The following is a 27,069-nucleotide window of genomic DNA, read 5'->3' as shown; positions in this document are numbered from 1 at the left end:
CAACCTGTCTCTCTACATACAGTTTTGTGTTGGAGTTTGGTGGGTGTTTTTTTCCTTTGCCTAGAGGAATGTAATAGCACTAACTGATCTGACTCCTAACCTGTCCGTACATAGGCTGAAATAAGCTTATTGGCCGGTGTGCTCATAGGTTTTAAAAAGAAATCCTTGTTGATGGATCCCAATACATTTTCGTAGACCCGCATTATGGCCCAGTCATTGGGTGTGTGACCTGCTTTACATGAAAGAATGTAGAGGGACATATTGCCCGAAAAGGGGATAGTGAAGATTAATTCAGTTGTTTCATAAACAGTACAGCCATTCAAATTGATTTAGAAACCTTCTTACACTATTTCATTGCGATAAAGATTATATTAAAATGTAAATTTCCGATAGTTCCTGGTTAGGCATTAGTAGGCCCTGTTTGCATTAAAAAATAACAGTTAAATCAGTGCTGAATTCGTTCAGCATTTTGTACAGGAGTAGGTTAGAGGGAAAAGGTTCATTGGGGGACTCTTAGGGGGTTATTTATCCAAGTCCAAATTTATCTCAATATTTTCTGAAAAAAACTCCGACCAAATCCGCACAGGTTTTTTGGGCTTATTTATTAATACACTTTTACGAAAATTTGTTGCCGGAAAAAATCGTAAAAAATCTGATTGTCACGATTTTTTTGGGGTTTTTCACCCGAAAACTACGGGCTATTGGCAAAAAACCAGCGCACATCAACACATTATTTGGACTTTTCCCATTGACTTATATGCAACCTCAACAGGTCTGAGATGCCGGATTTTCTGATTCAGACTTTTCTATCCTCGGGGTTTAATAAATTTCAAAAAATGTTAGATTTTTTTTAATTAAAAGTCCGATTTTATAAAAAAAAAAATCACAAATTTTTCGTGATTTTTGCATTCGGAGTTTACTAAACAACCCCCCTAATCTTCATTCTTCCAACTACTTAATCCTCAAGTCTCTTTTCTGGTATAGATTCTTGGCTATTTTTCTTAGCTTGTATCTCTGTATTTATTTTATGTCTTGCCACTTTAAGGGTCTACTAAATACTATAATTGTATTAAATTCAATAACTTTTATTGCTGGGATTAGTATCTTAACTATAGGGGGAAACAGACACCCGTTGTAACAGCAGGGAGAGGGACCCTAGTGGGATTCTATAAAGCACCTGAGGTGGCATAACAGGAGCATGAGTTGGTAGCTTGAGAAAGGGCAAGAGAAGGTCCATATTGTTGCCTGGTCATTGACTTCAATTGACACTTTTTTCATCATGCAAAAGGAAGCACTGCAGCCATTTGTTTTTTTTAAAGGAATCCATAATGCCCCAATGGAGGGTTGTGGGCAGGGGCGGAAGTGGATAGTGGGGGGCTCCTAGTTATGTCCCTGTCTGTGATCTAATAAAACAAGATACTATACTCCAGTAATGACATCTGCATTTTTAGTGATTTTTTGTTTAGGTCAAATGTATGTTTTTACCCATTATGAAATAGAATGGCCTTGCTAAAGATGCTTTTTCTATTTTTTGAAACAGAGGATGATGTAGAAGAAGATATACAGGATATTACTAATGACATTCTCCAGCCTCAAGATGGTAAGACTGATTGCTGAGTTTTTTTGTTTTTTTCATCTATTTGTTTTTGGCCATCTAAACACAATAGGTATACATGCAGGAGCATTTCGAAATATCAGGATATTTTAAAAACGTATTTACCTTGAAATACTTTTCATATAGTTTATAAGAGTTATGCCTAAATACTTCTGAAAACTAAGTTTGGGTGAATAACTGCAGTTCTTACTTTTCTGCCTAATCACAATTTTCTTTCAGAAGCTGCTGATGATTTAGACAAAGACTTAGAAGAAATTTTCCAAGACAGTCTTCATGGTATGACATTGGGGGTGTGTTTTTAATGTCAGCATGTCCTCTATTTATTATCTGGAAACTCATTATTTTTTTATTTTATTTTAATAATTTCCATTCTTCTAACATTTTAAAATGCTTTTTAGTAGCAGTAAGGTATTGAAAAAGACTTCTCCTTAACTTTAGGTCCCATGCATTACATATATTAAAGAGAGACTTCTCTTTAAAGGACATGTAAAGTCTAAATAGAATAAGGCTAGAAATGCTGTATTTTGTATACTAAATATAAACATGAACTTACTGCACCATAAGCCTAATCAAACAAATAATTTATGCTTTCAAAGTTGGCTACAGGGGGTCACCATCTTGTAACTTTGTTAAACATCTTTGCAAGACTAAGACTGTGCACATGCTCAGTGTGGTCTGGGCTGCTTTGGGATCATCATAAACAAAGCTGCTTGAGTTCTGCATGGCTGGGAAGTAAGGCGGGGGCTCCCCCTGCTGTTCATAAGTATGATTGTTTCCCTGCTCAGCAGTTAGGGACCATCTGACAATTCCTATCCACAGCAGTAAATGAAGGGAGAATTTCACTGCATACAGTCAGGTTTATTATAAAAACGGTACACCTTTTTTAATTAAAGTAAATTGGAGATAGGTTTCTTTTTCATTAAAGAAAGTAAAAATGGTATTTTATTTTTTTGGCTTTACATGCCCTATAACTTCAGGTCCCATGCATTCCAGATAATTCCATATAATACACAAAAGCCATAAATATCTTGTAAATGATATCCTTGTAAATGGTGACTAGTGATGTCATTTTTGTCATATGACTCACTAAAAATTGTGTATTATAATAAATAAAGTACCCCTTGTTGGAAAATATGAGGATATTAGAAGTAACCTCGGCCTGGTGCTTTTGTGTAGACATGGAACTGCTCGGGGACATAATATCCTTATATTTTACAAAAGGGGTACTTTATTCACTATATAAATACACTCTGACTTGCAAGTTTTTCTAAAATATATGAATTCATGGATTTTTCTACCATCCTTCAGAATCTGCTGCTGATCTTGACAAAGACCTAGAGGACATTTTTGAGGAAAGTTATACAGGTAATTTAAAACTTTGCTTTGCAGATGTTCTAACCTAAAGGAAATTGTAGAAGAAATGCATAAAGGTTTTTAAATTTATTTATACAATTTTACCTTTTGATTTACCATGATTTTATAGAATTAGGTAAAGAAAAGTGGTTCCTATTTTTTTGACTTAACTCGTTCCTTATGGTATAAATTTACTATCATTTAGTACAGGTATGGGATCCGTTATCTGGAAACCTGTTATCCATAAAGTTCTGAATTACGGAAAGGCCGTCTTCCATAGACTCCATTACAATCAAATATCCAAATTTTTCAAAATGATTTCCTTTTCCTCTGTAATAATAAAACAATACCCCGTACTTGATCCCAACTGACATATAATTAATCCGTATTGGAAGCAAAGCCAGTCTATTGGGTTTATTTAATGTTTAAATGATTTTCTAGTAGACTTAAGGTATGAAGATCCAAATTATGGAAACATCCATTATCCGGAAACCCCAGGTCCCGAGCATTCTGGATAAAGGGTCCCATACCTGTATATACATATATTTTACAGTTGTAGGTACATTATTCACTATATATATATATATATATATATATATATATATATATATATATATATATATATATATATGTGTGTGTGTGTGTATATATACATTTCAAGTCCCCAATTGGTTCCATGACTATATAGGCCAAAGGCTGACTGCTTTTATACAGGTTGCGGAACTGCAAGATCACATCTAATATTCTGATATTTTACAACATGGGGGTAAATTATTTATTAAAGTACACCGGTTTCACAGGGGTCAACCCTAAGCATTTATTTATAAGGATATAATTTACAGGATATTCATGGTTCTTGTGTATAATAAATAAATTATACACAAACAAACTCTGATGAATCAGGAAACTTTAAGAGCAGGCACTCATTCTTCCACCAGTGAATAAAAGCAAGTAGAACTCAAAATATACAGCCTTATGTGTTTCGTGTTACAAAAACTTACTTATAGGCTCGACAAATGTCTCAAATCTGTGCATTCATGGGTTTGTTTTATTTTTACCATCTTTTAGAATCAGCTCATGACCTTGACAAAAACCTAACGGCTATTGTTGAAGAAAGTTTTAGAGTTACAGTAATTTAAAAATTCGCTTTGCAGACCTTTTTACCTATAATTGGGTTTCAGTGTTTATTATGTTTCAATATAATCTTTTTCTGCCTTATCACATTTCATTCCAGAAGCTGATGATGATTTAGATACAGATACAGACTTAGAAGAGATTGTTCTGGAAAGTCTTCTTGGTATGGCTTTGCTATTGTATACACTACCAGTCAAAAGTTGTTAAACATGTGTAGTGTCATATATATTTTTTTTTTTTAGTATTAGCAGTTATCGGTGCCAAAGCAGAAAGTTACAGGAATAGCAGTTTATTTGTAAAAAAATGTCAAAGTAAAGAATAACAGGCTAAAATCTTGCAATAGCCACATTTTGTGACCACAGCAGAACACAATCCTGGCACTAGAGATTGTCTGGTACAATTTGATAAACAATTACAATTCACACTTACTTTTTCTAATTTGTTTGAAGAAAATCAATAGGGGACCAATGAAGAATTATCTGTAATCCTGCTATGACTTTGCTGCTGGAATGTTTTTGGCTCTGTTCACATATTCATTCATACAGATTTCATTAGAGCAGCAATTCTAAGTGGGTCCAAAGCAGTGACTTGGGCAACCCAAGAATGAAGATCATTTTGAATTATATTTGTGTAGAATGGCCTCCTAGAAGCACAAATTGAGGGTTAATTAGGCTGAAATTTGCTAAATGATACAGCCACAAAAGTATTTTTTTGGGCAAAAAGGGCACTTAAGACCCGAAATATGTAATGTATCTGTATATATATATATGTGTGTGTGTGTGTATACATTTCAAGTCCCCAATTAGTTCCATGACTATATAAAGACACAAGGCCAAAGGCTGACTGCTTTTATACAGGTTGCGGAACTGCAAGATCACATCTAATATTCTGATATTTTACAACATGGGTGTAAATTATTTATTAAAGTACACCGGTTTCACAGGGGTCAACCCTAAGCATTGATTTATAAGGATATAATTTACAGGATATTCATGGTTCTTGTGTATAATAAATAAATTATACACAAACAAACTTTGATGAATCAGGAAACTTTAAGAGCAGGCACTCATTCTTCCACCAGTGAATAAAAGCAAGTAGAACTCAAAATATACAGCCTTATGTGTTTCGTGTTACAAAAACTTACTTATAGGCTCGACAAATGTCTCAAATCTGTGCATTCATGGGTTTTTTTTTGTTTTTTTTTACCATCTTTTATAATCAGCTCATGACCTTGACAAACGGCTATTGTTGAAGAAAGTTTTAGAGTTACAGTAATTTAAACATTTGCTTTGCAGACCTTTTAACCTATAATTGGGTTTCAGTGTTTATTATGTTTAAATATAATCTTTTTCTGCCTTATCACATTTCATTCCAGAAGCTGATGATGATTTAGATACAGATACAGACTTAGAAGAGATTGTTCTGGAAAGTCTTCTTGGTATGGCTTTGCTATTGTATACACTACCAGTCAAAAGTTGTTGAACATGTGTAGTGTCATATATTTTTTTTTTTTAGTATTAGCAGTTATCGGTGCCAAAGCAGAAAGTTACAGGAATGGCAGTTTATTTGTAAAAAAATGTCAAAGTAAAGAATAACAGGCTAAAATTTTGCAATAGCCACCTTTTGTGACCACAGCAGAACACAATCCTGGCACTAGAGATAATCTAGTACAATTTGATAAACAATTACTATTCACACTTTTTCTAATTTGTTTGAAGAAAATCAATAGGGGACCAATGAAGAATTATCTGTAATCCTGCTATGACTTTGCTGCTGGAATGTTGTTGGCTCTGTTCACATATTCATTCATACAGATTTCATTAGAGCAGCAACTCCTAAGTGGGTCCAAAGCAGTGACTTGGGCAACCCAAGAATGAAGATCATTTTGAATTATATTTGTGTAGAATGGCCTCCTAGAAGCACAGATTGAGGGTTAATTAGGCTGAAATTTGCTAAATGATACAGCCACAAAAGTATTTTTTTGGGCAAAAAGGGCACTTAAGACCCGAAATATGTCATGTATCTAAGTAGTCTTGAATAAACACAACCACAGCAGTTAACTGCTCTTTGAGTGCTCTCCTCTAACCAACATTTTAAAGAACAGTATTTTTCACTTAATCTAGGCACTTATAGGGGACATATACTCATCAATATAATTCAATATAAAATTACTCTTTTGAGCCCTTTTGCAATTGGATTTTTTTCATATTAGCAGTAGTACACTAATATCATGCATGTGTAACTTGAGCACCCTCTACTGTTCTATCCTGGCAGTGGACATCAGAACAACAAAATTTGAATACAAATATAAATGCAAAAATAAAATTTTGCCTAATAAAAAAATGTATAATTCTCAGTAGATAGAGGCAGATTTATCAAGGGTTGAAGTGAAAATTAGAATTTTCGAGGTTTTTTTATGGTCAAAACTGTTAAATTCAACTAGGGCATTGTTAAAATTAGTTTTGAGTTTTTTTAAAAATTCTAATTCGATTTTCAAAATGTATCATACACTGGCCCTTTAAGAACTCAAATTTGACTATTTGCCATCTTAAACCTGCCGAATTGCTGTTTTAGCCAATGGGATCAATTTGGAGTTGTTTGCTGCCTTCCTGACATTTGAGTTTTTTTCGGGGGTAAAACTTGAATCGAATTTGAATCGAATTTAATTAACAAATTCCATTAACAATTTTAAATGGATGTACGTTTGAAAGATGCTTAGAATTCCATTCTTTCATATGGCAAATGTTTTTTTTACATTTAAGTTGCTCATGCAGACAAAGTCTACAGACCCATCTCTGCTTTGTCCTAGTGCTTAATCTAGAGACAGCCGGGTGGCGCTCATGTTTCTCATTAATGATATTAATTACATTAAACTACTGCTAATCTCATGAAACATCTAAATTGCAGAAGAGCTCAGTGTGCTGTTACCACTTCTGCAAAATTGTCATGATGTTATTTGGGTTGGCACATGCCCTCTTTTAAACTGAGTACTCCTAAAAATTTAGAATTGCAGAAACCCCATCCCCTAGGGACATTTCCACTATTTGTTGTGTTACAAAGCCTGGAATAAAAATGTAGTTAAGATTTGGTTTATACAAATTGTGACACAAACGTTAATTGCACAGACGAGATTTCTTGGCTACATAAGTATTCACCACCCTGAGTCAGTAATTGTTAGAACCACTTTTGGCTGGACTTACACCTGTGAGTCCTCTGGGGAATGTTTATACCAGTTTTGGACACTGTTCCTGAGTGCTCTTGCCTAATACTTCTTTGTACGCTCTGTTTAATTTGCCCACTGATGTTTGGAATGGGAGCGCACCTGACTAGCAGTCTTATGGTGGCCATATACAGCCAAAGACTGAATCTTTGGGGAGATTTCCTATTTCATCTAGATAGTTATACTGATAACAAGAGCAAAGTAGCATTGGAGTGTCTCAATAACATACAGGCAAATATCCTGTAATGGCCCAGTCAAAGCCCTGATGTCAGTCCAGCTGAGAATATGTACTTTGAAAAATGAGGTTTGTAAGTGTCAAATTGAACAACATTGGATATTAGGCTAAAATCACCCCATAAATATTAGCTTTGCAAACATTTATGGAGTGATTTTAGCCTATTATCTCAAAGACTGGCAGCTAGTGATGGGCGAATTTATTCGCCAGTTGCAAATTTGCGCGATTCACCGCTGGCGAATAAATTCATGAAGCGGCTGCGAAAATTCGCTGGACGCCGGCATCAAAAATGAGTTTTGCAAATTTTTCAAAATGATTTCCTTTTCCTGTGTAATAATAAAACAATACCCCGTATTTGATCCCAACTGACATATAATTAATCCGTATTGGATGCAAAACCAGTCTATTGGGTTTATTTAATGTTTAAATGATTTTCTAGTAGACTTAAGGTATGAAGATCCAAATTATGGAAACATCCATTATCCGGAAACCCCCAGGTCCCGAGCATTCTGGATAAAGGGTCCCATACCTGTATATACATATATTTTACAGTTGTAGGTACATTATTCACATATATATATATATATATATATATATATATATATATATATATATATATATATATATATATATATATGTGTGTGTGTGTGTGTGTGTGTATACATTTCAAGTCCTCAATTAGTTCCATGACTATATAAAGACACAAGGCCAAAGGCTGACTGCTTTTATACAGGTTGCGGAACTGCAAGATCACATCTAATATTCTGATATTTTACAACATGGGGGTAAATTATTTATTAAAGTACACCGGTTTCACAGGGGTCAACCCTAAGCATTGATTTATAAGGATATAATTTACAGGATATTCATGGTTCTTGTGTATAATAAATAAATTATACACAAACAAACTTTGATGAATCAGGAAACTTTAAGAGCAGGCACTCATTCTTCCACCAGTGAATAAAAGCAAGTAGAACTCAAAATATACAGCCTTATGTGTTTCGTGTTACAAAAACTTACTTATAGGCTCGACAAATGTCTCAAATCTGTGCATTCATGGTTTGTTTGTTTTTACCATCTTTTAGAATCAGCTCATGACCTTGACAAACGGCTATTGTTGAAGAAAGTTTTAGAGTTACAGTAATTTAAACATTTGCTTTGCAGACCTTTTAACCTATAATTGGGTTTCAGTGTTTATTATGTTTAAATATAATCTTTTTCTGCCTTATCACATTTCATTCCAGAAGCTGATGATGATTTAGATACAGATACAGACTTAGAAGAGATTGTTCTGGAAAGTCTTCTTGGTATGGCTTTGCTATTGTATACACTACCAGTCAAAAGTTGTTGAACATGTGTAGTGTCATATATATTTTTTTTTTAGTATTAGCAGTTATCGGTGCCAAAGCAGAAAGTTACAGGAATGGCAGTTTATTTGTAAAAAAAATGTCAAAGTAAAGAATAACAGGCTAAAATCTTGCAATAGCCACATTTTGTGACCACAGCAGAACACAATCCTGGCACTAGAGATTGTCTGGTACAATTTGATAAACAATTACAATTCACACTTACTTTTTCTAATTTGTTTGAAGAAAATCAATAGGGAACCAATGAAGAATTATCTGTAATCCTGCTATGACTTTGCTGCTGGAATGTTGTTGGCTCTGTTCACATATTCATTCATACAGATTTCATTAGAGCAGCAACTCCTAAGTGGGTCCAAAGCAGTGACTTGGGCAACCCAAGAATGAAGATCATTTTGAATTATATTTGTGTAGAATGGCCTCCTAGAAGCACAGATTGAGGGTTAATTAGGCTGACATTTGCTAAATGATACAGCCACAAAAGTATTTTTTTGGGCAAAAAGGGTACTTAAGACCCGAAATATGTCATGTATAAAGTCAGGTATAAGTCTTGAATAAACACAACCACAGCATTTTACTGCTCTTTGAGTGCTCTCCTCTAACCAACATTTTAAAGAACAGTATTTTTTACTTAATCTAGGCACTTATAGGGGACATATACTCATCAATATAATTGAATATAAAATTACTCTTTTGAGCCGTTTTGCAATTGGATTTATTTCATATTAGCAGTAGTACAAGGGGCAAATTTACAAAATTCGAGTGAAGAATTCGAATGTAAAAAACTTCGAATTTCAAAGTATTTTTTGGGTACTTCGACCATCGAATTGGTTTAATTCGATCGAATTCGAACGATTCGAACGATTCGAAGTAAAAATCGTTCAACTGTTCGACCATTCGATAATCGAAGTACTGTCTCTTTAAAAAATACTTCGACCACCTACTTCGGTAGATAAAACCTACCGAAGTCAATGTTAGCCTATGGGGAAGGTCCCCTTAGGCTTGCCTGTGATTTTTTGATCGAAGGATATTTAATAATAAAACAATACCCCGTATTTGATCCCAACTGACATATAATTAATCCGTATTGGATGCAAAACCAGTCTATTGGGTTTATTTAATGTTTAAATGATTTTCTAGTAGACTTAAGGTATGAAGATCCAAATTATGGTAACATCCATTATCCGGAAACCCCCAGGTCCCCGAGCATTCTGGATAAAGGGTCCCATACCTGTATATACATATATTTTACAGTTGTAGGTACATTATTCACTATATATATATATATATATAATCTACAGTCTGGTCATTTCCCTATGGGACCAGACTGTAAATTATATCCCTATAAACGACGCGTTCTGACGTCAGAACGCGCCGTTTATTTGAGCCAGCACTTCCGCCATGCTGCTCAGTACTTCCGTCTCCCTGCAGCTTTACCTCCGCTCTTGCCCCTCCGCCCATCTGACTGCCAGGATTAAATGATTAAATGTACCTTACGCAGCACACGCAGCATGGAACACTCCTCCTTTCCTGGGAGACAAAACTCTAAGCCACGGGGAGCTGCACTGTCAGACGTGACGTCTAAGGAGGCGGAGTTTTGACCTTATATGGCGCCGATTCCCTCCCCCTCCTGTTAGTGCTGAGTGACTGCTGCAGCCTGACACAGTGCTCGGGCTGCCAAGTAGCCCTGCTGCTGCTTCTAATGCAAAGGCAACGCAGGCAGGGCAGGCTCTCTAAGAGCAGCAGCAGAAAGGCTTGAACTCCAAAAGAAAATAATAAGGGGAATGATCAGCGCAGAGGTTGTTCCTGGGCACATTTGCGATAGGCTGAGATTGAGGGGATCTCGCAGAATAGATGGAAGTGAACAAAACTCAGCCCTCTATCCCCCTAGGAATGGAACCTTTGTCACTCCTCAGATACTGGCCCTCATTGCTTCGGTCTCAGTCATGTCTCACCCTCCCCCAGCACATCCATGTCTGCTCTCCCTTTCCCCTTCCCATTATCTCTCTCGCACCCCGTCTCAAGTTTCACTACCTGCCTTTCCATTTTCACTCTATCTAGGCCCCCTCTTCGATCTCCCTTCCCCTCACATGGTCTCTCTCTGTTCTTGCCTCCCCTCTTTTCCACCGACCCTCCCAGTTTTTGCATAACTTCTCTCTCTCCCCGTCTCTCTCTCAACCCTTGTTCCCCATCCCAACTTCAATCTCCCTCCTAATCCTGGCCTTACTCCTATGATGTTACCCATGGCAGGCAAGAAGGCAAGGAGAGAAAAAACTAGGAATTCAGCTACAGGTACTGTCGAACAGCAAGTGGGAAAGAAGCAAAACAGACTCATTTTGTAGTTCATAAAGCAAAGCCAGACATCTTTAGGAATCACGACACTGCACCTAGAAATTGTAGATTATAATGCATAATGTACCCCCTGCTATAATTTATAAAGATATTAGAAGTCACCTCGGAGTTATGTGACCTGTATAAAAGCACTCGGCCTTCGGCCTCGTGCTTTTATATGGTCACATAACTCCTCGGTAACATAATATCTTTATAAATTACAGTAGGGGGTACATTATCCACTATATATATATATATATATATATATATATATATATATATATATATATATATATATATATATATATATATATATATATATATATATATATATATATATATATAATGTGTGTGTGTATATATTTCAAGTCCCCAATTAGTTCCATGACTATATAAAGACACAAGGCCAAAAGCTGACTGCTTTTATACAGGTTGCGGAACTGCAAGATCACGTCTAATATTCTGATATTTTACAACATGGGGGTAAATTATTTATTAAAGTACACCGGTTTCACAGGGGTCAACCCTAAGCATTGATTTATAAGGATATAATTTACAGGATATTCATGGTTCTTGTGTATAATAAATAAATTATACACAAACAAACTTTGATGAATCAGGAAACTTTAAGAGCAGGCACTCATTCTTCCACCAGTGAATAAAAGCAAGTAGAACTCAAAATATACAGCCTTATGTGTTTCGTGTTACAAAAACTTACTTATAGGCTCGACAAATGTCTCAGATCTGTGCATTCATGGTTTTGTTTTTTTTTTACCATCTTTTAGAATCAGCTCATGACCTTGACAAACGGCTATTGTTGAAGACAGTTTACAGTAATTTAAAAATTCGCTTTGCAGACCTTTTTACCTATAATTGGGTTTCAGTGTTTATTATGTTTCAATATAATCTTTTTCTGCCTTATCACATTTCATTCCAGAAGCTGATGATGATTTAGATACAGATACAGACTTAGAAGAGATTGTTCTGGAAAGTCTTCTTGGTATGGCTTTGCTATTGTATACACTACCAGTCAAAAGTTGTTGAACATGTGTAGTGTCATATATTTTTTTTTTTTAGTATTAGCAGTTATCGGTGCCAAAGCAGAAAGTTACAGGAATGGCAGTTTATTTGTAAAAAAATAAAGAATAACAGGCTAAAATCTTGCAATAGCCACCTTTTGTGACCACAGCAGAACACAATCCTGGCACTAGAGATTGTCTGGTACAATTTGATAAACAATTACTATTCACACTTTTTCTAATTTGTTTGAAGAAAATCAATAGGGAACCAATGAAGAATTATCTGTAATCCTGCTATGACTTTGCTGCTGGAATGTTGTTGGCTCTGTTCACATATTCATTCATACAGATTTCATTAGAGCAGCAATTCCTAAGTGGGTCCAAAGCAGGGACTTGGGCAACCCAAGAATGAAGATCATTTTGAATTATATTTGTGTAGAATGGCCTCCTAGAAGCACAGATTGAGGGTTAATTAGGCTGACATTTGCTAAATGATACAGCCACAAAAGTATTTTTTTGGGCAAAAAGGGCACTTAAGACCCGAAATATGTCATGTATCTAAGTAGTCTTGAATAAACACAACCACAGCAGTTAACTGCTCTTTGAGTGCTCTCCTCTAACCAACATTTTAAAGAACAGTATTTTTTACTTAATCTAGGCACTTATAGGGGACATATACTCATCAATATAATTCAATATAAAATTACCCTTTTGAGCCCTTTTGCAATTGTATTTTTTTCATATTAGCAGTAGTACACTAATATCATGCATGTGTGACTTGAGCACCCTCTACTGTTCTATCCTGTGACAAACAACAAAATTTGAATACAAATATAAATGCAAAAATAAAATTTTGCCTAATAAAAAAATGTATAATTGTCAGTATCTTTCAGAGGCAAATTTATCAAGGGTCGAAGTGAAAATTAGAATTTTCAAGGTTTTTTTATGGTCAAAACTGTCAAATTCAACTAGAGCATTGTTAAAATTAGTTTTGAGTTTTTTTAAAAATTCGAATTCGATTTTCAAAATGTATCATGCACTGGCCCTTTAAGAACTCAAATTTGACTATTGGCTACCTTAAATCTGCTGAATTGCTGTTTTTTTCAGGGGGAAAACTTGAATCAAATTTGAATCGAATTTAATTAAGGAATGCCGCTTTCAATTGCATTACCTTTAAAAATAACGAATTCCATTAACAATTTTAAATGGATGTACATTTGAAATTTGCTTAGAATTCCATTCTTTCATATGGCAAATGTTTTTTTTACATTTAAGTTGCTCCTGCAGACAAAGTCTACGGACCCATCTCTGCTTTGTCCTAGTGCTTAATCTAGACAGCCGGGTGGCGCTCATATTTCTCATTAATGATATTAATTACATGAAACTACTGCTAATCTCATGAAACATCTAAGTTGCAGAAGAGCTCAGTGTGCTGTTAGTACTTCTGCAAAATTGTCATGATGTTATTTGGGTTGGCACATGCCCTCTTTTAAACTGAGTACTCTTAAAAATTTAGAATTGCACAAACCCCATCCCCTAGGGACATTTCCACTATTTGTTGTGTTACAAAGCCTGGAATAAAAATGTAGCTAAGATTTGGTTTATACAAATTGTGACACAAACGTTAATTGCACAGATGAGATTTCTTGGCTACATAAGTATTCACCACCCTGAGTCAGTAATTGTTAGAACCACTTTTGGCTGGACTTACACCTGTGAGTCCTCTGGGGAATGTTTATACCAGTTTTGGACACTGTTCCTGAGTGCTCTTGCCTAATACTTCTTAGGACAAACATTAGAAAAATGGCAGTACCAAGTGTGGCACCTTGTACGCTCTGTTTAATTTGCCCACTGATGTTTCAAAAACCGGACGCCGGCGTCAAAAAGATTTTTCGCCGTTTTGTGAATTTTCTAATTTTTCAGCGAAGCAAAATGTTGCAAATTCGCCCATCACTACTGGCAGCTCTATTAGCAGTCAGAGGTGGTTCTACCAAGTTTTGACTTGAGATGAATACTTAATGGCAATTAACAATTGTCTGCCCTTTTTTTTTCAATTAAAGTGATACTGACACATTCCTATAGAAATCATAGGAATGTGATTTAGCAGTGTCGGAGGGTCGGGTGAATGCAGGTTTGGGGCGGCTTTGCGGGAGGGCTTTGAGGGGAACAATTACGGGTGCAGCATTAATTGATACTGACACGTTAGTATGATTTTTATAGGAACATGTCAGTAACACTTTAACTTTAAAGGGATCCGGTCATCGGAAAACATGTTTTTTTTCAAAACGCATCAGTTAATAGTGCTACTCCAGCAGAATTCTGCACTGCAATCCATTTCTCAAAAGAGCAAAGAGATTTTGTTATATTCAATTTTGAAATCTGACATGGGGCTAGACATTTTGTCAATTTCCCAGTTGCCCCTGGTCATGTGACTTGTGCCTGCACTTTAGGAGAGAAATGCTTTCTGGCAGGCTGCTGTTTTTCCTTCTCAATGTAACTGAATGTGTCTCAGTGAGACATTGGTTTTTACTATTGAGTGTTGATCTTAGATCTACCAGGCAGCTGTTATCTTGTGTTAGGGAGCTGCTATCTGGTTACCTTCCCATTGTTCTTTTGTTTGGCTGCTGGGGGGTAAAAGGGAGGAGGGGTGATATTACTCCAACTTGCAGTACAGCAGTAAAGAGTGATTGAAGTTTATCAGAGCACAAGTCACATGACTTGGGGCAGCTGGGAAATTGACAAAATGTCTAGCCCCATGTCAGATTTCAAAATTGAATATAAAAAATCTGTTTGCTCTTTTGAGAAATGGATTTCAGTGCAGAATTCTGCTGGAGCAGCACTATTAACTGGTTCATTTTGAAAAAAAATATTTTTCCCATGACAGTATCCCTTTAATGACATATTAATAAAAAAATATTTAGCATGTTCACATTGTTGATTGTTGCTTAAATCAAATGATTAAAATTCCAAATACATCTATTTTAATTCAAGTTCAGAGTGTTTTCTTCCTTCCCATGGATTTACAACACTCTGAGACAAGAAAACATTCCAAAAGGCCTTGTGTAGTAAGGTAAATCTTGAAGGCAATCTTTTTAACACTATTTATTTTATTTTCATTATTAGCTGAAGAGGATGTTTCTGAAACTCATGAAGAGACTGATCAAGATGCAGAATATTTAGAGCCTGATGCTGAAGAACAAGATGAGAATGAACAGCCAGAGACTGAAAAAGAGGTGGAAGCTGTGGAAACAGCAAATATAGAGGCAGTTCTTGCAGAGGAGCAGCAAGAGGAACTGGAAGCTCAAGAAGGTGAACAACCAGAAACAACTGATGAATTACCGGAGACTGAGGAGGTTGTTGATAACTTTGTGGAGGAACCTGAAACAGAGTCAAATGAGCAAGAGCTAAATGAAGATGTAAACGTAGAACCAACGATCGCAGAAATGTATCAAGGCGAGCCAAGTGCAATAGAAGAACCAGAGCCTCAAGTTACTGAAGAAGCAGGACATGAGGAGGATGAAGCAGAACCCGAGGAGGAAAGAGAAGAGCAAGAGGCCCTAGATGACAACCAAGAGACAGAGCATGAACCTGAGACACTTCAAAAGGAAGAAACACCTTCAGAATCAGCAGAAGAATTACACTTGGATGGAACTATTGTAGATGTGCACGTCAACTTTGGTAAATGCATTTTATGGTTTTATGGTAGTGGAGGCTTTTACCTGCTGCTGTAATTCACAATGAAGGTCCAATGATATATTCATCCATAACTGTTATACAATTATTATTGTAGCCTGCAAGTCTAAAATAAATAAATTATTAGAACTAACAGGAAGATACTAGTTAGCAAGCAACGGTTGCACAATGACGCCCATCACAAATATGCCAACAATTTCCTAATCAGTTTACCTTTGCCAGAAGCTTGATTACTCCAAGAAACCTGTGCAGTCACCTCGACCCCTTGTTACCTGCTATAATATAATACTGTCTTTTTACTAGTCTTTGATAATATACTTGTCAGTAGTATTACAGTATAATATAAAACAAAAGCCAAAATAGCCTCTAAGTAAGTGTGACCTACAAGTGAAAACTCCTCTTAGTAAATGTAGGTCATAGTTAAGTATCTTGAATTTTAGTCTATTAATAGCATGTAAAAATCCAGATTTTGGGTACAGTGTGGCAAAGCATGTGCACAACATGCTTTTTCAGAGATCTGGCAATCTGTTCATAGGATTAGTTAGCACCACAAGATGTCAGTATTAGGTAATTTTTTAAAGATCAATTTCTGCTGCAAATCTTTTATTCCAAAATTATTATTATAGTTTGTGGCTACAATTAATTTATAGATGTGCATTTGAAATGCTGTTAATTGTAAGTGTTTGTAGTTTTATATTGCCATACTATTGCCTGTAGTTTTTTTTTTTTGTTCACTATGTTCTGTTTTTGTGCTCACTGCAGAACAAGTAGAAGAGCATCACACTGTGGAGGAGCCCCAGCATTTAGGTAAGGGTGCCTGATGCTTGAATAAAAGGATTCCCAGATAAAATTGGCAATTTTTACAAAACTTGTCCTGTTATTCCCTAACGACAGCCTCATTTAGAAAGAGTCATGGGCATTGTGCATCATCTATTATTAAAGATTTGCTTCTTATATGTCTGTAGATAATTCCACCATTGACACTGGGCCTCAAAGGTCCTATTTATATAAATGTAGCAGACATTCTATTGCCACAAGTACAAGTTCAGACATCTTATTTAATTGTATTTGCAGCTATCTGTTGTTGTTTTTTGTTACCATCCATTTTACTCCCACATTTTATTACATGCCAGTACATCTTTTTTGGCATTGAGGGGTTAAGGACCCCAGCACTTGATCATACTGCAGTTGTCTAATGCTTGTAGGTGCATTTCCCCATAGCTTTCTATTGTATTGATCTGAACTATCCCATTCCCAGAAAGCCGTCAGCTAGTTTCCCTCATTGCAGATTGATAGCGTTTGACTGCTTGCTAATGGACATCTCCACTTCTGGCTAACTGAGCTATTTACTTCAAAAAGATTTATTATTCGCAAAACAGGATTAAGTTGTTCACAGCATTCTTTTTCGTCTGAGATATCTTCCTGTAATTGTCCTCTGCTGTCTTACCGTACTGCTCTCCCATATTTCTTCAGCTGTCACTAAATCAATATAATAGATGCATGCATTTTTTGTTATGATTGTCAGATAATGCATTACTGTTTATCTATAAAGCATGGATTCGCTACATATTTATACTAGTGAGTAAGGAGCAAAAAGGGTTCTTACACTGTTGACGTTATGTCCACCAGTACCTAAATTAGCTTACTACAAATCTTATACACTGAATTTATTTTACAATAAAACCCATAAACATTTTGTAGGTGTTTCAAATTCATATTCGGTGCAGTATGTGTTTGATTAGCTTGCCCTTTATCTCCCTTGTTGCAGAGGTGGAAGAGGCTCTGCAGCCTGATGAGATAGAGGTGCTTCAACCTGAAATATTAACTATTGATTGAAAAGCACATTCTTGAGTATCATTTTGCCTTTTAATTGCTGATATCCTTGTTAAAAGCAATAGTTTATCACTGTTCCAGTGAGTCATCTCATCTCATGATTGCAAATGCAATTACAATTATTTTTTGGTTAAGATTAGCTATGGCATCCACCTACTCTCATACTTTTTATCTAAAGACTCATAAATATATTGCATATTCCCATATGAAATACTCACTTACTTTCTAGTCTTACTGCCAGTTAAATGGGATTCCTTTTTTCCACGTTGCATTGGTACTTATCACATACAGTATCCATGGTTGCAGTTATCTGTCAGGCTAACCAGTTACTAAAGGTGGCCAGAGACGTAACAATTACAATCTTTCCTGGAAAAGATCTTTCCAAGAAAGATTGTTTGTTTCAGTACACATGTGTCAGATATACAGGTAGAAATAATTTAATGTTGAGATGTTCAGGTGCCTTCAAAAGCACCGGATCAAAATTTTCCACCTGGGCCGATCAACAAGCTGACCGATATCCAAGTCTTCTGCTGATATTGGTCAACTGCAGCTTGTAGTAGCATGGGGTGATGCCAGGAGTTATGGATCTTCAAGATTTGGGGCACCGTGACGTGCTGTGTATGTATGTGTCATAGCGCTGGGGAATAAATTGCTTGGGATTTAAAAGAAACACATTTTTGTGAATACCCCAAACCAGGTCATCAGCACTGCATAACGCTTCACAGATTTCAGAGTCCAAAGTGGACAGATAACCATGAGCAGATGTGGCTTCTATAAGCCTGTGGCACATATTGAGTTTTTTCCAAAGGCCAATCCCTACCAAACCAGTTCTAAATTTGTAGTGATTTGTAGTTGCTGTGGACATGGGATGGATTTTGGCCCAACATCTTCCCTGTGTGTGTAGTGACAGTGGAGGAAAGATTACATGAAGCAGGTAGATATTCTGTTTTATTTAAAATGTTTTGTTATCGCTACCAGAGAGAGAGAGAGAGAGTTTATAAACCCTGTTTGTGTTTGTGCAAGGTTATGTTCTTAGAAAGGAAAAAGTGTCCTGGTTCAGTTACACTTTGTAAAGGGTCAGGGCAGACTTTTTTGCCCCAGATTACAACCCTGAATACATTTTTTTGCTATTTACTTCCCATACCTACTGTCTGCTTTCCTTGCTCCATGTATTTCTTTTTTCATATAAATCCACAGTATCAGATAATCAGGGGCCTTCTCTCTTTGCAGAAGAAGAACGTTTACATGTTATGAAAGAACAGATAGAAGAAGGTTAGTATTGTTTGTCTCCTGTGTGGTGCTGACATTATTAGTGTGCCAAATTAAATGCGTGGTATGAGTGGAGATTTCACAAATTTCAGAGTCCAAAGTGGACAGATAACCATGAGCAGATGTGGCTTCTTTAAGCCTGTGGCACATATTGAGTTTTATTAAAAGGCCAATTCCTACCAAACCAGTTCTAAATTTGTAGTGATTTGTAGTTGCTTTGGACATGGGATGGATTTTGGCCCAACATCTTCTCTGTGTGTGTAGTGACAGTGGAGGAAAGATTACATGAAGCAGGTAGATATTCTGTTGTTTTATTTAAAATGTTTTGTTATCAATACCAGAGAGAGAGAGAGAGAGTTGATAAACCCTGTTTGTGTTTGTGCAAGGTTATGTTCTAAGAAAGGAAAAAGTGTTCTGGTTCAGTTACACTTTTTTTGCTATTTCCTTCCCATACCTACTGTCTGCTTTCCTTGCTCCATTTATTTCTTTTTTCATATAAATCCACAGTATCAGATAATCAGGGGACTTCTCTCTTTGCAGAAGAAGAACATTTACAGGTTATGAAAGAACAGATAGAAGAAGGTTAGTGTTGTTTGTCTCCTGTGTGGTGCTGACATTATTAGTGTGCCGAATTAAATATGTGGTATGAGTGGAGATTTCACAGATTTCAGAGTCCAAAGTGGACAGATAACCATGAGCAGATGTGGCTTCTTTAAGCCTGTGGCACATATTGAGTTTTTTCAAAAGGCCAATCCCTACCAAACCAGTTCTAATTTTGTAGTGATTTGTAGTTGCTGTGGACATGGGATGGATTTTGGCCCAACATCTTCTCTGTGTGTGTAGTGACAGTGGAGGAAAGATTACATGAAGCAGGTAGATATTCTGTTGTTTTATTTAAAATGTTTTAAAATGTTTTGTTATCACTACCAGAGAGAGAGAGAGAGAGAGAGAGAGAGAGTTTATAAACCCTGTTTGTGTTTGTGCAAGGTTATGTTCTAAGAAAGGAAAAAGTGTCCTGGTTCAGTTACACTTTGTAAAGGGTCAGGGCAGACTTTTTTGCGTCAGATTACACCCTGGATACATTTTTTTGCTATTTACTGCCCCAACCTACTGTCTACTTTCCTTGCTCCATTTATTTCGTTTTTCAAATAAATCCACAGTATCAGATAATCAGGGGCCTTCTCTCTTTGCAGAAGAAGAACTGTTACATGTTATGGAAGAACAAATAGAAGAAGGTTAGTGCTGTTTGTCTCCTCAGACTTCCTCATACTTACTGAACAATAGCAACAATATTAAATATTACTTTATCTAACCCTCAAGGTGACCATCCTGTGGAGGGAGGCTTAGATGAAGCGGGTAGGTAATTCATCATTCTGTTTATGAAGAGAAACTGTTTAATTGGCACACAGGGTCATATCATTCCAAGTTACCCCAGTTATACAAGTAGATATTTGTTTTAAATACATTGTTCATCAACAGCTAATTGGTTGCTGTGGGGATAATTGATCCAAACTTTGTCCCCGTTAGTGCATAAATTCCTTTGCATTTCTAGTCTTGCGCTCAAGATCAATTATTGAATAATTAACTTACCAAGTACACACTACAGGCCCTCTGGACTGTGCGAACTCATATCTTTGCTTCTACTTCCATTGTGTTTTTTCCCTTCCTACTGTGCATTCTTTTGCTTTCTTTGTTTCTGGTATTACTTCATGGAGCAGCTGCACATAAGTCCTATATCTTTGCTCCTGAGGTTAGAAAGTTACCAGTTTCATCTGCAAAATTAAAAAAACACGATCAAAGACTTTTTTTTAACAGACCTGCGTGTCATAGAAGAAACGATAGAAAAAGATTAGAGTTATAATTATTGTAAGACTCTATTGAACTCTATTGAGCACTGACAGTGATGATGCGACTCATGATTGTGTTGAGTTGCAATTGGTGTTCAAGTGGAGAACGTGTTAAACTGTCAGCCTTTTTATAGAATTTCTTTGTTCCTCACCTTAACTGTAGTTTCCATTGCTTTACCAATTGTCCAAGTATTAATGCTCTTTAGATGTTGTGTTTAGTAAGGGCAAATACTAGAAATATGTATAGATAAGGGAATCAGTATGGTAACATTGTCAACATTTGCCAACGTTCAATAGCTGAAAACAACCTGATAAAGCAACACATTTCAGGCTTATGCCACACAGGGAAATACGGCACCCATAGGAAAGCCTATGGTGACAAATATCACAAAAATACCTTTGCATTGTTTTTCAGCGTAAACACATATGAATTGTGTAACTAATGGAAATTGCCTTCACCTTCAGATTTCCTGCAGTTGACATATCTCCACATTTGCCATCATCCTTAGACCGCATGATATTCTATAGTCGTCTGCACCTTTTTGATACCTTTGACAAAGATTTTTGGAATTGGGCAGACTATATAAGATTTATGTCTTTTGTCATGTTTGGGGGCTTTCAGCTGCTTTGCTCCCCTTGCTGATTTGTGTAAAGCAAGATTCAAAGAAATAACACAATCTGCAAATTTAATTAGTATTTCCTTTTATGAAAATGAAGAAAACAAAGAACATCCTACAAGAAATGCTAATATGTTTATCTGTTTTCCAATAAACAAATTCTAATATCAGTAGTGATGGACGAATTTGCGCCGTTTCGCTTCGCTGAAAAATTGCGAAATTCGCAAAACAGGCGCCGGCGTCTCGTTTTGGACGCCGGCGCCCGTTTTGGACGCCGGCGCCCACTTTTTGCCCGTTTTTTTATGGCGAAATTTTTTTTGACACCGGTGAATTTTTTCGGGTGAGTTTTCGCGGGCGTTTCGCGAATTTATTCGCTGGCGGCGAATCGCGCAAATTCGAGCCTGGCGAATAAATTCGCCCATCACTAAATATCAGTCTTTCTTACTTACTTACTTCTGTTACTTTTGTCTTAGGGTTAAGGTATAACAATATTTGTTATATTATTTTCTTTATTTGCAGCATTTGAGCAATTGCAGCCCCCTGCAGAGAAAGCCCCAAGTGAACCTGAAGAGACAAACGGTATATATAACAATAATACTTCAATACTAAAAGAAAGGCTTTGTAATTTATACAACACAGTTAAACTATTTTGTTCTTGGTATCCTTTGTTTTTTATGTCCCCTCTGCTCTTATATCTTTTTCTTTTATCCATCTTATATGTGTACAAAACTATTTACCACTCCTAAATTGGCTGCCCGGTTATAGGGATATTCCCTAATGGAGTTTCCATCTATAGGGGAGATGTATTTGTACATCCAAACATTCAAGCAATCATTTCATTGTGGGTTTACTAGTAGAGATGTCGCGAACTGTTCGCCGGCGAACTTGTTCGCGCGAACATCGGGTGTTCGCGCTCGCCGGAAGTTCGCGAACGTCGCGCGACGTTCGCCATTTTGGGTTCGCCATTGTTGGCGCTTTTTTTTGCCCTCTCACCCCAGACCAGCAGGTACATGGCAGCCAATCAGGAAGCTCTCCCCTGGACCACTCCCCTTCCCTATAAAAACCGAAGCCCTGCAGCGTTTTTTCACTCTGCCTGTGTGTGCTGAAGAGATAGTGTAGGGAGAGAGCTGCTGCCTGTTAGTGATTTCAGGGACAGTTGAAAGTTTGCTGGCTAGTAATCGTTTTGATACTGCTCTGTTATTGGAGGGACAGAAGTCTGCAGGGGTTTGAGGGACATTTAAGCTTAGGTAACTTTGCTGGCTAGTAATCTACCTTCTACTGCAGTGCTCTGTATGTAGCTGCAGTGGGCAGCTGTCCTGCTTCTGATCTCATCTGCTGACTGCTGCAATAACAGTAGTCCTTGTAAGGACTGCTTTTATTTATTTTTTTGTTGTTTTACTACTACTACTACTACTACTACTATAAGAGCCCAGTGCTATTAGTCTAGCAGTGTTGGGGAGTGGGACTGGTGTGCTAATCTGCTGCTCCTAGTAGTTCAGCAGCACCAACTTTAATTTTTTTTTTTAATATTCATTTTTTTTTATTTTACTTTTTTTTATTTTACTACCGCTGTAGTAGTGTATAAGTTGACCTTTTAGGCATTATTTGCCCTGTAGGCATTATTTGCACACTGTTTTCTTCAACCCGCCATCGAGCTGTGTGACCTTGTTCCCATTCTGTCTAAATATCCATAATATTACCGTCTCCAGAAAAAACACCGGAGTCACTTTTTTCAAGCAGCCATAATATATTTTACGTAATCCGTATCCACCGCTGTAGTAGTGTATACGTTGGCCTTGTAGGCATTATTTGCACACTGTTTTCTTCAACCCGCCATCGAGCTGTGTGACCTTGTTCCCATTCTGTCTAAATATCCATAATATTACCGTCTCCAGAAAAAACACCGGAGTCACTTTTTTCAAGCAGCATTCATATATTTTACGTAATCCGTATCCACCGCTGTAGTAGTGTATACGTTGACCTTGTAGGCATTATTTGCACACTGTTTTCTTCAACCCGCCATCGAGCTGTGTGACCTTGTTCCCATTCTGTCTAAATATCCATAATATTACCGTCTCCAGAAAAAACACCGGAGTCACTTTTTTCAAGCAGCATTCATATATTTTACGTAATCCGTATCCACCGCTGTAGTAGTGTATACGTTGACCTTGTAGGCATTATTTGCACACTGTTTTCTTCAACCCGCCATCGAGCTGTGTGACCTTGTTCCCATTCTGTCTAAATATCCATAATATTACCGTCTCCAGAAAAAACACCGGAGTCACTTTTTTCAAGCAGCATTCATATATTTTACGTAATCCGTATCCACCGCTGTAGTAGTGTATACGTTGGCCTTGTAGGCATTATTTGCACACTGTTTTCTTCAACCCGCCATCGAGCTGTGTGAGCTTGTTCACATTTTGTCTAAATATTGATAATATTATCGTCTCTAGAAAAACCACTTGAGTTACTTTTTTTCAAGCAGCATTCATATATTTTACGTAATCCGTATCCACCGCTGTAGTAGTGTATACGTTGACCTTGTAGGCATTATTTGCACACTGTTTTCTTCAACCCGCCATCGAGCTGTGTGACCTTGTTCCCATTCTGTCTAAATATCCATAATATTACCGTCTCCAGAAAAAACACCGGAGTCACTTTTTTCAAGCAGCATTCATATATTTTACGTAATCCGTATCCACCGCTGTAGTAGTGTATACGTTGGCCTTGTAGGCATTATTTGCACACTGTTTTCTTCAACCCGCCATCGAGCTGTGTGACCTTGTTCCCATTCTGTCTAAATATCCATAATATTACCGTCTCCAGAAAAAACACCGGAGTCACTTTTTTCAAGCAGCATTCATATATTTTACGTAATCCGTATCCACCGCTGTAGTAGTGTATACGTTGGCCTTGTAGGCATTATTTGCACACTGTTTTCTTCAACCCGCCATCGAGCTGTGTGACCTTGTTCCCATTCTGTCTAAATATCCATAATATTACCGTCTCCAGAAAAAACACCGGAGTCACTTTTTTCAAGCAGCATTCATATATTTTACGTAATCCGTATCCACCGCTGTAGTAGTGTATACGTTGACCTTGTAGGCATTATTTGCACACTGTTTTCTTCAACCCGCCATCGAGCTGTGTGAGCTTGTTCACATTTTGTCTAAATATTGATAATATTATCGTCTCTAGAAAAACCACTTGAGTTACTTTTTTCAAGCAGCATTCAGATATTTTACGTAATCCGTATCCACCGCTGTAGTAGTGTATACGTTGACCTTGTAGGCATTATTTGCACACTGTTTTCTTCAACCCGCCATCGAGCTGTGTGACCTTGTTCACATTTTGTCTAAATATTGATAATATTATCGTCTCTAGAAAAACCACTTGAGTTACTTTTTTTCAAGCAGCATTCATATATTTTACGTAATCCGTATCCACCGCTGTAGTAGTGTATACGTTGACTTTGTAGGCATTATTTGCACAGTGTTTTCTTCAACCCGCCATCTAGCTGTGTGTATTATCGTTTCCAGAAAAACCAACTGAGTTTTTGTTGTTGTTGTTGTTTTTTTAAAAATAATGCCAGGCAAAGGCAGGCCGCCACGCAGAGGCCGTGCTAGGGGCCGTGCTGCTATGCAATCCTGTGGCCCTAGCAAATTGCCCAGTTTTAAAAAGCCAATGACCCTGAACTCCCAAAATGCTGAAGAGGTAGTTGACTGGCTTACACAGCACACCCCATCCTCTACCGTTTCTAACTTTACCACAACATCCTCCTCATCCTCCACTGCTATGGCCACCCCACGTAACACTTCCTCCACCACCGGTGCCCCTTCTTCACTGGGGTCAGAGGAGTTATTTTCCAATGAGTTTCTTGAACTGAGTAATGCGCAACCATTATTGCCAGAAGAAGATGAAGGAGATGAGGACCTTACACCAGATTTAATTCTGGCAGAGAACACGATAGAGATGGACATAATGAGTGATGAGGAGGAGGTCCCGCTGCTGCTTCCTTCTGTGATGTGTCAGAAGAAATTGATGCATCTGAGGAGAATGATGATGAGGAGATTGATGTTTTGTGGGTGCCTAGTAGAAGAGATCAAGAGGAGGGTAGTTCAGATGGAGAGACGGAGAGTCAGAGAGGCAGTAGGAGAATAAGACTTAGAAGAAGCAGGGAGGACAGCCCGCAGGGATCAGCAGGGCAACAACATGTATCGGCACCTGTGTTCAGCCGGCCAACGCACCCGCCATTGCCGCCAATACCGCCAACTCCGCCAACTTCTACTGTTACCGCCAGATCGCACACTTCCAAAAAGTCAGCAGTGTGGGATTTTTTTAATGTGTGTGCCTCTGACAAAAGCATTGTAATTTGCAATGAGTGCAGTCAGAAACTGAGCCTTGGTAAGCCCAACAGCCACATAGGTACAACTTCTATGCGAAGGCACATGAGCGGCAAGCACAAAGCACTTTGGGAGCAACACCTCAAAGGCAACAGGCAAACTAAAAGCCACACTCCTTCTGGTCCAGCATCTTACTGCTCTACCTCTGCTCTCCTTGACCCGTCTGAACCACCCTCCACTCCGCCTTCCACCTTGACCACCTGTTCCCATTCCCAGTCATCTGCCACCAGCCAAGTTTCTGTGAAGGCCATGTTTGAGCGTAAGAAGCCAATGTCTGACTGTCACCCCCTTGCCCGGCGTCTGACAGCTGGCTTGTCTGCACTCTTAGCCCGCCAGCTTTTACCATACCAGCTGGTGGACTCTGAGGCCTTCCGCAAATTTGTAGCAATTGGGACACCGCAGTGGAAGGTACCCAGCCGCAATTTTTTTTCTAAAAAGGGAATACCACACCTGTACCAACATGTGCAGAGCCAAGTTACCGCATCTCTGTCACTTAGTGTTGGGCCAAAGGTCCATATGACTACTGACGCATGGTCCTCCAAGCATGGTCAGGGCAGGTATGTCACCTACACTGCCCACTGGGTGAACTTGGTAATGGCTGGGAAGCAGGGAATGGGTAGCTCAACAACAACAGTGGAGTTGGTGTCACCGCCACGGATTGCACGCGGTTCTGCCACCACCTCTACTCCTCCATCGCTCTCTACCTCGTCTTCTTCTTCTTCTTACTCTGCTGCTGGGTCCTCCTTCTCCTCCTCCACACCTGTGCACCCCCAGCTCCCCCTAGGCTATTCGACGTGCCAGGTACGCCGTTGTCACGCTGTCTTGGGGATGACGTGCCTGGAAAGCAAAAACCATACCGGATCTGTACTCCTGTCATCTCTGCAGTCACAGGCCGATCGGTGGCTGACCCCACACCAACTGCAGATCGGAAAAGTGGTGTGTGACAATGGAAGCAATCTGTTGGCAGCGTTGAGACTAGGCAATTTAACACATGTGCCCTGCATGGCACATGTGTTAAATTTAATAGTCCAACGTTTTGTCTCCAAGTACCCAGGATTCCAGGACGTTCTCACCCAGTCCAGAAAGGTGTCGGCCCATTTCAGACGTTCCTACACAGCCATGGCACGCCTTGCTGA

At 37.8% G+C, this 27,069-nt stretch overlaps 1 protein-coding gene across 29 annotated transcripts in view; it reads left to right on the top strand.

Moving 5' to 3' along the window:
- The window catches only part of LOC108695316 (aspartyl/asparaginyl beta-hydroxylase), an 88,507-nt gene that overhangs the window by 51,285 nt on the left and 10,153 nt on the right, over nt 1-27,069 (top strand). For 4 of the 29 annotated variants that reach the window (XM_041567879.1, XM_041567885.1, XM_041567878.1 and 1 more), the window contains exons 5-18: nt 1,535-1,600; nt 1,835-1,891; nt 2,924-2,980; nt 4,203-4,265; nt 5,478-5,540; nt 8,802-8,864; nt 12,190-12,252; nt 15,395-15,949; nt 16,727-16,771; nt 18,995-19,069; nt 19,607-19,648; nt 20,260-20,301; nt 20,387-20,422; nt 22,050-22,109. In XM_041567879.1, coding sequence (XP_041423813.1) covers nt 1,535-1,600; nt 1,835-1,891; nt 2,924-2,980; nt 4,203-4,265; nt 5,478-5,540; nt 8,802-8,864; nt 12,190-12,252; nt 15,395-15,949; nt 16,727-16,771; nt 18,995-19,069; nt 19,607-19,648; nt 20,260-20,301; nt 20,387-20,422; nt 22,050-22,109 — 1,287 coding nt within the window. The remainder of the gene's footprint in view (nt 1-1,534; nt 1,601-1,834; nt 1,892-2,923; nt 2,981-4,202; nt 4,266-5,477; nt 5,541-8,801; nt 8,865-12,189; nt 12,253-15,394; nt 15,950-16,726; nt 16,772-18,994; nt 19,070-19,606; nt 19,649-20,259; nt 20,302-20,386; nt 20,423-22,049; nt 22,110-27,069) is intronic. The other 25 variants (XM_041567886.1, XM_041567902.1, XM_041567903.1 and 22 more) reach the window with 22 other exon arrangements.

This window comes from Xenopus laevis, chromosome 6S (assembly GCF_017654675.1).
Source record: "Xenopus laevis strain J_2021 chromosome 6S, Xenopus_laevis_v10.1, whole genome shotgun sequence".
NCBI classification, from domain to species: Eukaryota; Metazoa; Chordata; class Amphibia; order Anura; family Pipidae; genus Xenopus; species Xenopus laevis.
This window is presented reverse-complemented; position numbering and strand designations above follow the sequence as displayed.